A 13,436-nucleotide genomic window follows, 5' to 3' on the forward strand; every position below is an offset into this window, starting at 1 on the left:
CAAAGCTTGAGTTTTCAAAATTATCTTTTGCTCTTGAATAATACTTTATTTCGAGTGCTTGTTCTTGCGATACTTCTGGCAATGAGTCAACATCAATGATGAATGGACTACGTACAAATTTATGAATGGGGTTGCCCAAAAAGTTGTCTGGAAAATAGCAGATGAATTCGTCAGCAAGGCAGTCCAGATGAAACACAGTTTTGTTCTTCAGATCCTCTTTACAAAGTTCTTGGAAACCCTGATTTTCAGTGAGTGATGAAAATGTCAGAAAAGACAAAAAATTCAGTGTCTGAGCTTGTGTTTGATGTTTCCAAAGCTGGATTTTTTTTATGTAAACACTTTGATGGCATCGTGGTGCACTATAATGTTTGCGGCATCGTTTCTGTGCAGCTTCAAGTTGAAGTTGTTCAAAGATTCAGAAATATCCACGAGGTATGCCAGTGAAAGTTGAAATGTTTGGTTCATAAATGCATGATATAACTCTTCTTCTGTTACTTGAGGAAAATTTCCACTTCGTCTTTCAGTTAGAATAATCTTGATAGCATGTTACCTTTGGAAAGCCATTGTACCTCTGTGTGAAACAAAAGAGTTTTATGATCCACTACCAGATCGGTGCAAAGAGCAGCAAAAAGTCCTGTGTTTAAAGTGCAGCTCTTCACAAAATTGACAACTTTGATGCCATATTTTTTTAATTTTTTTTTTAATTTTAAAATTTTTTAATTTTAAAAAATTTTAACAAATCATTTAGGTCATCTGGAGGGGTTGTAGCAGCAAACGCTTGTCTGTGTATGAGACAGTGATTTGTAGTTATGCTGGATTTTTATCTTTCACCAATATCACAAATCCAGAGCGAGAGCAAGTATCGCTGTCTGTGCGTACACCAACCAGTTTTCCCCACAAAAGTCTGTTTTCTTCAAGAAAGTGGGAAATTGTTTTCATAACATCAGAAGCCTTTGATGTGGTTATCAATTCTTTCAGAAAGAGTAGTTCTTTCACATTTCCATTTTAACGTAGACAAGCAACTGACAGCATTGTGCTACATCAATGGTATCGTTGCACTGAATTGCGAAAAAAGGAGAAGCCAACACTTCCTCCACAACTTGAAGTTTTTAAGATCTTTCACCAGGTCACCAATGTGATGTTTCACAGGATTGTCGGAAAGTGAAATTTCTGGTAGTTTTTTTTCTTGCTTTCAACATCAAGCACAAAATCAGCTGCTTTTGACAAGCAGGGCTTCACAAGAGTTTCTCCAATTACGTGCACTGTGTTGGCTTTAGTGTTGAGCAATGACAATTAATAAGATGCTTCTACTGCTTTGGCTGCCGCTTGATGAAGAGTTCCAGTAGTGTCCAGCTTCATGTATTTCAAATTTTGAAGTTTAGCAGCAAAAAACTCTTGGCTTGTCTATCAAAGTGCTGTTGTTCTTCCCACACTGCAGGAGGCTGGCACTACCTCCATTTTTGCAGGAGTTAAACGCCACTGCGGGCTTTTTCTTCGGGTGGAGAGGATTGATAGAGGGATGGCTGGGTCACTTGCCCTCCCTCGCCAGGAATTTCATCACACACCCCCAGGGGGCACTCTGCCAAGTTGGGAACCTATGGTCTAAACTGAGGCAAAGCCACATTCCTTTATATGGGACATACCTGTTCATTATCTTCCCCTAGCATAGTCTGTCTAATCTGACTTGTAAGATTACCCAGGAAAGCACGTTACCTAATAAATAAAATTATTAGTCTTTAAGGTGCTTTCAGGACTGCTTGCTTTGTTTTGCAAAGATACAGACTAACATGGCTACCGCTCTGAGACTAGTCTGACTCATGCTAAAGAGAATCTATAACTTTCACATAAAACATCAACACGTGCATTTTACAGTGCTGTTAATAACCAGCATGATGTTAGGTTTCATATGATGTGTATATACCATATATTTTGGATACATATTATGATGACAGCGTTGGATGTAGTGAGTTGGCTGGTGCTGATGAGATATACTACCCTGTGTGATTGGGCATTAAAAGCTGTTAGGATGACTCCTGAATCTACAGACATGGACTTGCAGGGCTGGCAATAGAGTGCTAAAAATAACTTCGTAGGAATCGGGCAGAAGCTCAGACACTGTAGCTCACTGCTTCCCTATGCTTCAGCGCTTGAGCTCCAGCCTGAGTTGCAGCTTCAAAGCAGGCTACACAGCTATTTTTGAAGCACTAAAGCCAGGCTGGGTGTTGAGGTTTGCTTAGATCTAATCATAAATTCCAGAGGCAGAAGGGACCTTTGTGATCATCTAGTCTGACCTGTGTAACCCAGGCCATGGAATTATTTTGGGGAAGGTCTTAGGGCAGATCTTTTCAGGAGATACCAATGATGGAGAAACCACTATGATCCTTTGTAAACTGTTCCAATGGTTAATTACCCTTACCAGGGCCTTTCCTACGGGAGTGCAGAACCTGAGACAGCACCCACCTCTGCCCCTGCCCCATCCTCTCCCACCCCCATTTGATCTCTTTCTTGAAGCCCCCCTCCTCCAAGCAATGCGACCTGGGGGATTACCAGTGGACCTGGTGTGGGGTGGCAAGTGAGTCAGCCCTCCCCCCGCCGGACATACACTCACCATGGAAGTAAGAGCCATGAAGAACTGACCCAGTAGCCTGTTGTGCTCTGCTGCTTATCTCTCAGACAGGTTGTGTGACTGCAGCCGTGGGAAGCAGAGTGATTTGTCTCCAGCCACTGCACTCTGCTCCTCTGAGCTCATGTCACTAAACTGATTGAAATCCTTGACTCCCAGCCATATTCAAGAGCAGCCAGTGAAGTCCTGCTTTGGAGAGGCTAGCCCTGGCTCTTCCCCTTCTGCCTGTGTCCACCAACTCTATCGTGGCCAGAGACTCCCTCCCCCAGCCGCCATCTAGAGGAGCTCCAGACTGGCCGAAAGCCTGAGCCCCCTTTCCCACCTGCCCAGAGCATCCTCAAGCCATCAGAAGCCCCAGCCCTGCTCCCTCCCACCCAGAGGATGCCTGGGCCTGTTCCAGCTGCATCTCCGCTCCCCAGATCCCAAATGCCAGAGAGAAGCCTCTCTCATCAGGAAGATTTTGCTGTGCCCCATTCAAGTTCCAGGGTGGCCGAGGAGGTGGTATTTGTTACTCAGCTTCCTGGGTTCATCACTGATGTCCTTGAAGTCCAGGGAGATTACTGATGAACACAGGAAGCTGAACAGCACATATCTCATCTGCCATCCCAGAGCCTACAAGGGGCATAATAAATCAAAAACTACACCCCAACTCTGCAACAAGGCTCTCGCAGCCTCCTCTAGCCTATTATGCCCATCACCCATGACTGTACAATGTGTCTTCTAATCTTTTAATCATTCACTTGTCTTTTCTTTGAATTCCCTCCAGTTATTATCCTTGAACTGTGATAACCAGAACTGGACATGGTATTCCAGTAGAAATGTAGCATTTCAAAGACTAACAAAATAATTTATTCAGTGATGAGCTTTCATGGGACATACCCACTTCTTTGGATCTGAAGCTCATCACTGAATAAATCATTTTGTTAGTCTTTAAAGTGCTACATTGCTGCTGCTTTATATTGTTGGCGTACAGATTAACACAGCTACCTCTCTGATAGTATTTCAGTAGCAGTTGTACCAGTACCAAATAGAAAATAATCTTTCAACTCCAGATTCTCGCCTATATGCATCTAGGAATCACATTAGCCCTTTGGCCATAGAATCACTGGGAGCTGACATTCAGGTAATTATCTGCCACAACCCCCCAAATCTTTTTCAGAATCGCGGCTTTCCAGGTTAAAGTCCTCTATTGTGTTGGCATTGCCTATATTCTTTGATCCTAGATGTATAAATTTACATTGCCATGTTATATGCATGTTGTTTGCTAGCACCCAGCTTACCAATCAGTCCAGATCATTCTGATCAGTGAGCTGTCCTCTTTGTTATTTATCACTCCCTCAATTTTTATGTCATCTGCAAACTCAGTGAAGAAATTTTCTGTGAAGTCATTGATAAAGATAGTAAATAGCTTAGGGCAAAGAAGCCGTCCTTGTAGAACCCTTCTGGAAACACATCTACTGATGATTCCCCATTTAAAGTTACAGTTTGAGAACTGTCAGCCCACTTATAATCAAGGTAATGTATATCATGTTAATTTTATATTCTAGTTTTTAATCAAAATATATGGTACTAAGGAAATACCTTAAAGAAGTCTAATATGTCGACACTATTGTCTTTATCAACCAAACTTATAACCCCTTTAAAAAAAAGAAAAGTTATTTCACAAGATCTGTTTTCCATAAACCCATGTTGATTTCTATTAATTATGTTAACCTCCTACAATTCTTTCCTAATCAGGTTCTGAATCATCTGTTCTGTTATCTTGCCTGAGACCAGTTTGGCTTTCAGGCATGATTAGCCTGGTTATTCTGTCTACCCTTTTTAAAACTGGCACGTGAGCTTTCTTCTAGTCTTCTTGAACATCCCCCCCATACTCCAAGACTTACTGAAAACCAATATCTCAGCAAACACGTCAGGCAGCTTTTTTAAAGCTCTTGGATGCTGATTATCATCTGGACCTGGCAATTTAAAAATGTCCAACTTTAGTAATTTGTTTTTTAACACCAACCAGCAACACTAATGGAATGGATTATCATTATCCAATGAGACTATTTCATCTGGTTCCCCCTCCCCCACCCCAAATAGAGAACAGGTTAATTTATTGAAAACATTTGTCTTTTTTTCATTACTGCTAAAAAATTCCACCATTTCTATCTAGTAATACACCTGTACCATTGTCAAGATTCTTTTTGTTTCTAATATATTTGAAAAACTCCTTATTGACCTCCTTTCTGGTGACTACAGATTTCTTCTTGTGTCCCTTTTGTTCCCTTATCAATTTTCTACAGTTCCTAATTTGTGACATATTAATTGATATCAAGTTCCTCTTTTTTCCATTTGTCTCATATATTGTAGCAGCTTTCATCTCCCAGGTTCACGTTTGGCATGAATTTCTTCGATTATGGCTTTTTGGGCCTCTGAGGTGTTCTTAAATGAGCCTCATTTATCATTCACATTTTTTAAATTAAATTCTTAATTTAATAATAATAATTTATAAAAACTGGTCTGGACTTTATTCTACTTGCTTATTGTAAATGTGGTCAAGTCATGATGATTACTCGCACCTAAGCTACTGTTAAATTTAGTTCTGTGATTTAGTTTTGCTTCCCATACCCAGAGGGAAAACACCAAAGAAAGAATTACCATAAAATAAAAGGTATTGGAGAGGTAGCCTTGTTAGTCTGTATCTTCAAGAACAACAAGAAGTCCTGTGGTACCTTGTAGACTAACATATTTTGGAGCGTAAGCTTTCGTGGGCAAAGACCCTCTTCGTCAGATGCATGAGTGGGGGGTGGTTTCAGAGGGGTATTTAGAGAGTGGAGTCCCAGTAAAAGTGAGGGCCAGAGCTGACAAAGTCTGTTCAGCAAGGTGGAAATGGCCCGTTATCATAGTAGGGATCAAAAGAGGAAAAAAAACAAGTCAGATCAGACTGAAAAACAAAAAGGACATTGTTGACAGGGAGGAAATCAGTAAATGAAAATACAATGTTGCAGATGGATGGCAGTAGCCAAAGTATGTTTCTGATAAAAGTCTTCATAAGGCAAAAGTTCCTCTGATCCACTACTAAACTGCATCTCAGCCGCAGCTTCTATCACAGTGGAGTTTAGAGTATCTTCATTTGGAATTCTAAGAAAGGCGAAAACTTTTTAGGGCCCTACTGCACAGTAGCCCAGTTCAGGATTTGGGGTTGCCTTGCGCTGGCTTCTGTAAAACTAAACAGGAAGATGTGCTACATAACAGCTTGCAGTGTAAGAACATGAATAACTTACAATAGTGGGGATACAATGAAGTATGTACAACTTTTCTCTACACTCTGTGTTTGTTTACATACCTGGTTACATTGGTTTGATTTAGCTAAAACTGGTACAGGAGGCTAGGTAGCTGTTCATTTTGGTTTGAACCAGTCGTATGTTGCTCTAGTTTAAATAGATGAGGAAGATGTTTAAAGAAAACTATAATAAGCCACTCAAACTGGAGTGTCCACAGGGGTTTTACTCAATTTAACTACACTAACTCAGTCATTAAAAGCGCGTGTGTAGACAAGGCCTAATGGTATGTGCTGTGTTCTTGTTTTCATTGCTATATACCCTTCAAATCTAGTTGACTGCCCCTACTCTATCCTTAATGAGTTGGCCTAATCAGTAGAGGCATCACAAAAGAAATGGGCTTTGCAGAGGAATTTCAAAGAGGAGGTGGTAGTGGCCTTTGGTTGGGACTGGAGTGAGATTTCACATGTAAAGGCAGTGTAGAAGGTGGCTTGGAGGTGGATGTGGGTGAAGTGGGTAGATGACGCTAGTATTAAGTGGCAGAGCGGAGAGGAGTGAGTAAGAATATGAACATGTAGTGGGGTGTAATTTATCGGTTTGCAATATGAACACACTGTTGTCTGTAGATGATGAAAATATCCCTCACCATGAGAGCAGAACCTAGACTTTCCTATAGCTCTGAGCTAGGGATAGGCCTCTAATCTTCTCCAAAGTGCTTCTAGAGATCAGTTTAATCATCACCTATGCAAATACTAGAGATGGAGAGAAGGCAAATGGTTTTACATTCTCTGAAGAGAGGCTCACATGATACTGCAGCCCCTATACCTGATTCTTCACTTCAGTGTCTGAATTAGCTATGAGCACAAGCTCTAGTGTGAGGCCCCAAATCAGAAAGCAGTGATGAAGATACTAAGCCTTTGGCCTTCTGGTCGATGGGCCCTCCTTCTCTGATGAAGAGCTCTAATATAAATACTGTTTTTCTCCTGCTACTTGGTGTCTCATAGGCAGGAGAAGGATTTTTGGATTGGTATGAAGGAGAGCTCTTAGCCAAAAGCATTGTGCTACTGCAGTTTTTAATACCGCCTACAGTGTGTTTCTCTTTCTCCAGCACGCCATGTTGTCTCCCAGCCCTGGAATCGTTTCCTGCTCTTCACACTACTGGAAGGTGGGGAGAACTCATTCCTTCAGCCAGAAATTCTCAGGCTGATGACTTGGGTGAGCAGAGGGGGAATAAACAGTTCTTTGAATTGATTGGGTATTAGTACAGTGCAGGTGTGTAAGTTATCATTGGTTTCAGCCTGTAACTATATTCTTGGTCCATAATTGAATATCAAACATTATTTTTGACATGCAGAAGAGAAGTCCCTTATACATGTCGACCTTTAGATGGGTACACCCTGTTCTTCTGTGTAACATTCCTGTCATACAAGGGGGTGGGGGGGGAAAGGAGGTACAGGGAAGATGTGTTTTAATTTGCTTTACAGCATTCCTGATTCATTGATCACAGTTGTCAAATATGTGCGAAGACGTTACAAGAAAGCTAATGGCTGCTAGTGATCTAAGACATTCTGCCAGTCCTTAGCTGATGTCTTGCCTGCAAGAGACAGTTGCACAGATTTAATTTATTTAATCTGATTCAAACTGGTTTGGCTTCAGCTGCTTCTTAACTGACTAAAGCTAAACTGAATTAAGCCTGATTTAAACCATAAGACCAGATAGAAAGTATAAAAGATCAGGACAGATCGTAGTGTTAATAAGTGCCTACGCGAGAAACAGGCCAAAATATCGAGCCTGTCCCTATAAAATCAGGACAGCTGGTCACTTTAGGTTAAATTCAGTTTCCTTGTGTACCTCTAGATGAGTCATCACTGGAATCAGTGTGACTGGTTATTTTATACACATTTTTCCTTTTGGTGAAGTTTGTTAGGTATCAGAGGAGCGATATTATTTTTCCAAGTGAAATTAGCCATATACTTCAGGAGGCAACAAAAGCCAAGTTAGCAGAGCTTCCTGGTGTCACATCCCATGCTCTACGCCTCTTTCTGCTTCAGGTAAGAACACTTGCAGGGCCTGGGAGGAAAAAAGGAAACAAATGGGAGTATGTGGGGAAAGCTTATTAGAAAAGGATCCTGCAGTCTGTCCTGTTGTTGCTCTGAGGGTTCAGGTTGTCAGGTAGAAGATAATGGGGTGCGGAGGCCCAGCAGATGATCAGCTTGGTTCCTGCGTCTGGTGCAGGCAGCGAGGTGCTGTGGAATGAAAAAGAAAAATGATTCAAGCAGTGCCCAGATTGTATTTTTTGTAGCTGTGAGTAACGATGTTAATGGTTAACTGGTAAGCATCCGAAATGAATGGGTTAACTAGGAGGGGCTAGTGTGGCCCCTCCCGCAGCGTGAGCAGGGGGTTGCTCCAGACCCACAGGGCTGCCACAAGTGGGAGGCGCTCCAGCATGGCTGGAGCAGCCCCCATCTGTGATGGCCCATAGGGTGGTGATGGGGAGGCTTCTCGAGCCCACCCAGGCTGGAACAGCCCCCTAGCCATGGTCGGGACTGCTGTAGTTGAGCTGGAGTGTCCCTGCCCATGTCACGTGAGGAACCACTCCCTGGAGCACCATGGGGTCTGGGTGGCTGGGGAGGTCACTCCAGCCAAACTGGGCCTCCGCAGCTGCTCTCCCTTTCATTGGTTAACCGATTAAATGGTAGATCAGCCAGTTAAACGGGATTTTACATCCCTAGCTATGAGCCGGTCTGTGTAAGGAATCTCACCCTTCAGCAAAAGTCACAGAGAGGTAGCTGTGTTAATCTGTATCTTCATAAAATAAAACAACAACAAAAGGCCTGTAGCACTTTAAAGACTGACAAAATAAATTATTAGGTGATGAGCTATATTTCCTGTTTCCAGATCCGAAGAAGTGGGTCTGCCCCAAATTTAAAGTGCTGCAGGACTGCTTTTTCCTTTGTAAAAAGAGTGCAAGGAGGGCTTGGGCAGTGGAGTGGAATGGAGATGTGAAGGAACAAACCTGTTAGCTGCCCTTGGATCTGGAAATCATCTTTTTCCTCTGGTATTCAGCTTCAGAGTGGGAGTTCTCAGATGGAGCAAGCCCAAGAAGGGACCATTCAGACCTTGCTGGAGAGCCTCCGAAGCACCAGTACCCCTCTAAACCATCAGGACATGGTGTATCCTTTTGGGAGATGCACATCCTTGGTAAATGACCTTGCAAGCAAGATACAGCAGATGGACTTAGGGTAATATTTAATCTGTTCTGTTCCATGCCATCTTCCAGCCAACACCAAATGCAAATAAGTACATCTCTGCTTGGTGCACATGCCAAGACCATCATACCAAATGCAGGCCATAGGCATTGTGTGGTGAAAAAATCCTGATTGTGGGGAAGAGGGTTAATGATACCTAGCCCCACAGTGTTTGTCCATCTGACAGCAGCAGCTTGAGGACTAAGTCCAGGACTGGAAGCCAGGGACTGATCCTGGCCCTGTCACTGATTCCTACCAATTCACTTGATCTCTCTGCTTCAGTTTTCCCATCTGCTAACTGGACGTGCTGCTTATGTGCCTTCCTTGCAGGGGAAATGAAGAGAACTGTAAAGCACTTTGAAAACAACCAGTGTCATGCAAGAACTAGGTATCATTCTTAGCCCCTGTTCAAAGGACAAGCATGTCTTGTGGCAGTGCCTGAGCTAGAAGCAGAGATGATGGAATTGGGCACTGCTAGTGATTGCAGCTAGCTGTTGTCAGCCAGCGGGGTCATTTGGCCCAGAGTTGCCTTTGGTGGGGGTGGGGGAGGGGGAATAAAGGCGCTTAGAATATATGTCTGATTAGGTGGCCACTTCTCACTGAAAGTAACTGCTTTAGCCTGCCTGGCTTCTTCACACTGCATTCTCAGCCAACTGATGCCCCAGACATTGTCTCTGGGACTGTTTTAACTAGGGGACTCTATTGAAAGTGTTGCTGAAGTTAATGAGCCGCCTGTATGACAGTGATTGTGAGGTCTCTGTTGCTTATGATGGTTACACGGGAGTAACGCCTCAAGGATCCATCTTTAGTGATCAGTCCCCACTGGGTGTCTGGCAGCACCCTGAAGATTCGGACAGACTACGTCTAGACTAGACACATCCTTCGACAGCAATGTCTGTTGACAGAACTGTCAGCATAAACTCTTATCAACAGCATGCATCTACACAAAAAAGTGGATTGACACAGCAATCTGCTCTGTCGACAGGGAGCAGCCACACTGCCCTGCCCTCTCTCGACAGAATGGATGACCAGAAGCTTTGCAAACAGAGCTGCCTGGTGAACCGGAAGCCCTCTCTGTTGACAGAAACGTTGAGGAATAACACTGTTGAGACTTGTCGACAGAACACTTTGTGTGTGTACAACAAGAAGTCCTGTGGCACCTTATAGACTAACAGATATTTTGGAGCATAAGCTTTCATGGGCAAAGACCCGCTCCATCACTTTATATGTGTAGACGCTCCCTGAGATGGGCCAACATTAGTATCTGAGGTTGCTCCAGAATAGAAGTCCTTAGTCTACAGGTGCCAGTCCCATCTCCAATGGGGCTCCCTGTGATTGTCTTTTATGGAGGTAGAGGGCATAAAGGCCCATCTCCCTTATTCCTTTCCTCTGACCCTTTGCAACTGGTCTTCCAATGCTGAGGGGTGGGGGGCAAGTAAATCCTTGCCGTGAATGCACATGAACAGCAATGGTGATGAATGACTGAATGTGAGGGTCACCATATGGAAGACTGATAATCCTCTAGGTGAAAACCAGGCTTAGTGTTCCCCTCCCTGTGCCCAGATGCAAGTTCTAGGGAAAGGACACTCATAGTTTCTCAGCAGCATGTCCTGGCACTGCCCATAAGGAAATTACACTAGTGAGTTGAGTTTTCCTATTTTGTCCTTCCCTTTGATTTTCCATTCATGCCTTTCATGTCAGATGCCTTGGAGGGGCGGCAGTGTCTCTCTCACACATTGCAGACTGAGACAAGAGGAGGGAGGATGTGGAGCAGAGAGATAAAAAATGGATGAAATAAAAGACCACTCCTGCTCTTTTCCCCAGCCAGTGGCTTAGAGAGGAGCAGTAACAGAAGCAGTTGGTAGCTTGTTTTCAATAATTGTTTACAGTTGTTGAAAAGAAATCCCAAAATACATTTTTTCATTCCCTGTCTTTGCCTTTCATTTGTTGGAAATGGCTGAGGGGTGGGCAGCCATCAGTTCAGAACTTACATTGGGGGGGTGGGGTGGGGGCTTCCACCATCACATCATAGCACTTCCCAGGTGGGGGAGCTGGGCAGCTCAGACTGTAGCAGGACTTAAAATGCACTGAGACAGAAGAGGGAGCTCTCACCACACTCTCCAGGAAGGAGGATGGGCGATGCTTACCCCAGGGCCAAGCAGCTTTTGGAAGCGGCTCTGCATATAGCAGAGATGGGGATTGGACATGGACAACCACTGTGCTCCTCACTTCTTCCATCCATGGGCAGAATACATTTTATGTTCACCAAAGCGTGTGCAGATGTGGACTGCCAAGAGAAACGTGCTGCTGGCTGTGGGTGGTTCTGGGATGCTGCTAGACAGCTGGGTAGCACCTGCAGCTCTCCTGGGTGGCTGCCCAAGTGCTCGCTTTGCAAATAGGGCTCGGGAACCTTTTAGGGGCCTGGGGCCACTGATTCATAGACATCAGCTGGGGGCACACAGCTGAGAAGCAAAAACAAACAAAAACCCTCACTAATGTGGTATCTGACTCAAAAACATGATATTCCCCTCACACACCAGCCCCCGAACCTAGGGAGGCCAGGGTTAGTACATTTTGTGGGGCCAAAAATGAGGGGTTCAGTGAGGGAGGGGGCTGCCAGAAAGTGGGCTTGGGATGTGGGGTCTAGGCAGGAGGGAGGATGCAGGAGTGGGCTGGGGGGGAGTCAAGGCAGAAGGGAGGGGGCAGGAACAGGTTGGGAAGCCTGTGGGCAGTGCTGCTGCCATCAGAAAGGGAAACGGGGATGCCACATGGAGCCCCTTTCTGACTGCAACACCCCCCACCGCCTCCCTGGCAGAGCCCATAGCTGTGTCTACACGTGCACGCTACTTTGAAGTAGCGGCACTAACTTCGAAATAGCGCCCGTTGCGGCTACACACGTCGGGTGCTATTTCGAAGTTAACTTCGACGTTAGGCGGCGAGACGTCGAAGTCGCTAACCTCATGAGGGGATCGGAATAGCGCCCTACTTCGACGTTCAACGTCGAAGTAGGGACCATGTAGACGATCCGCGTCCCGCAACGTCGAAATTGCCGGGTCCTCCATGGCGGCCATCAGCTGGGGGGTTGAGAGATGCTCTCTCTCCAGCCCCTGCGGGGCTCTGTGGTCACCGTGGGCAGCAGCCCTTAGCCCAGGGCTTCTGGCTGCTGCTGTGGCAGCTGGGGATCCGTGCTGCAGGCACAGGGTCTGCAACCAGTTGTCGGCTCTGTGTATCTTGTGTTGTTTAGTGCAACTGTGTCTGGGAGGGGCCCTTTAAGGGAGCGGCTTGCTGTTGAGTCCGCCCTGTGACCTTGTCTGCAGCTGTGCCTGGCACCCTTATTTCGATGTGTGCTACTTTGGCGTGTAGACGTACCCTCACAGCGCCTATTTCGATGTGGTGCCGCGCAACGTCAAAGTTGAACATCGACGTTGCCAGCCCTGGAGGACATGTAGACGTTATTCATCGAAATAGCCTATAAGCTATTTCGATGTTGGCTTCACGTGTAGACGTAGCCCATGAGTGGGATCCATCCCTGGCTTGCCTGATTCAGCCTGTGAGGCTCAGGACTCTTCACCCTGCTGCAGGCTGGATGCTGGGAAGGGAATCCCTGGACCTTAGTGTCTTGATCCATACCATGAGATGGGGGTACCCAGCCCTAGCTTACAGGGAATGCTGCAGACCACCCCTTTATATTAAACCCTCTCTCTGCAGCCTCCTTTCAGAGCCCCTTGCTTCCAGTTGACTGACAAATACAGTGAAATAAATCCCCTACTTGTTCATATAAGAGTTATCTGTTCTCCAGAACTGTTGTGGCGTCTCTGGTGTCATGAAACGTAACTCTCCATATCATAAGCCTCTGGTTAGAACTGCTGGCAAGAAACAAAGCTTTTCTGTTAATTGCTCATTCTTTAAAGATCTCCATTAGTTTGCCATCCATCTTCCCTCTTCAAGTGCCCTCCCCTTCTTCTCAACAAACATCTTCACAGCTGCATCTGAAATCAGCTTTCTCTACCAACAAGATCACATTCAATAAAGACAAGTGCAAAGTACTGCACTTAGGAAAGAAAAATCAAATTGACAGTTACAAAGCTGGGAATGACTGGTGAGCTGGTAGCATTGCTAGGAATAAGTTACAGGGGATCATAAATTGAATATGAGCCAACAAAGTGATGCAGTTGTGAAAAGGCAGTAACTGTTGTATGTGAAACAGGAGGGAATTAATATGGAGATATACCTATCTGATGGAGCTGTAATGGACCTGGAGAGGTCATTGAGTCCAGTCCTCTGCATTCACAGCAGGAC

At 44.8% G+C, this 13,436-nt stretch overlaps 1 protein-coding gene across 1 annotated transcript in view; it reads left to right on the forward strand.

Annotated features, from left to right (window-relative positions):
- MEI1 (meiotic double-stranded break formation protein 1) overlaps positions 1-11,053 on the forward strand; it is a 70,742-nt gene extending 59,689 nt beyond the window's left edge. Inside the window, exons 28-31 of the mRNA XM_075010210.1 lie at positions 6,998-7,104; positions 7,809-7,940; positions 8,956-9,062; positions 10,839-11,053. Of these exons, the coding sequence (XP_074866311.1) occupies positions 6,998-7,104; positions 7,809-7,940; positions 8,956-9,062; positions 10,839-10,884 (392 nt within the window). The 3' untranslated portion in view covers positions 10,885-11,053. The remainder of the gene's footprint in view (positions 1-6,997; positions 7,105-7,808; positions 7,941-8,955; positions 9,063-10,838) is intronic.
- Positions 11,054-13,436: the final 2,383 nt, after the last annotated feature.

This window comes from Carettochelys insculpta, chromosome 1 (genome assembly GCF_033958435.1).
Source record: "Carettochelys insculpta isolate YL-2023 chromosome 1, ASM3395843v1, whole genome shotgun sequence".
In the NCBI taxonomy this organism is placed as follows: Eukaryota; Metazoa; Chordata; order Testudines; family Carettochelyidae; genus Carettochelys; species Carettochelys insculpta.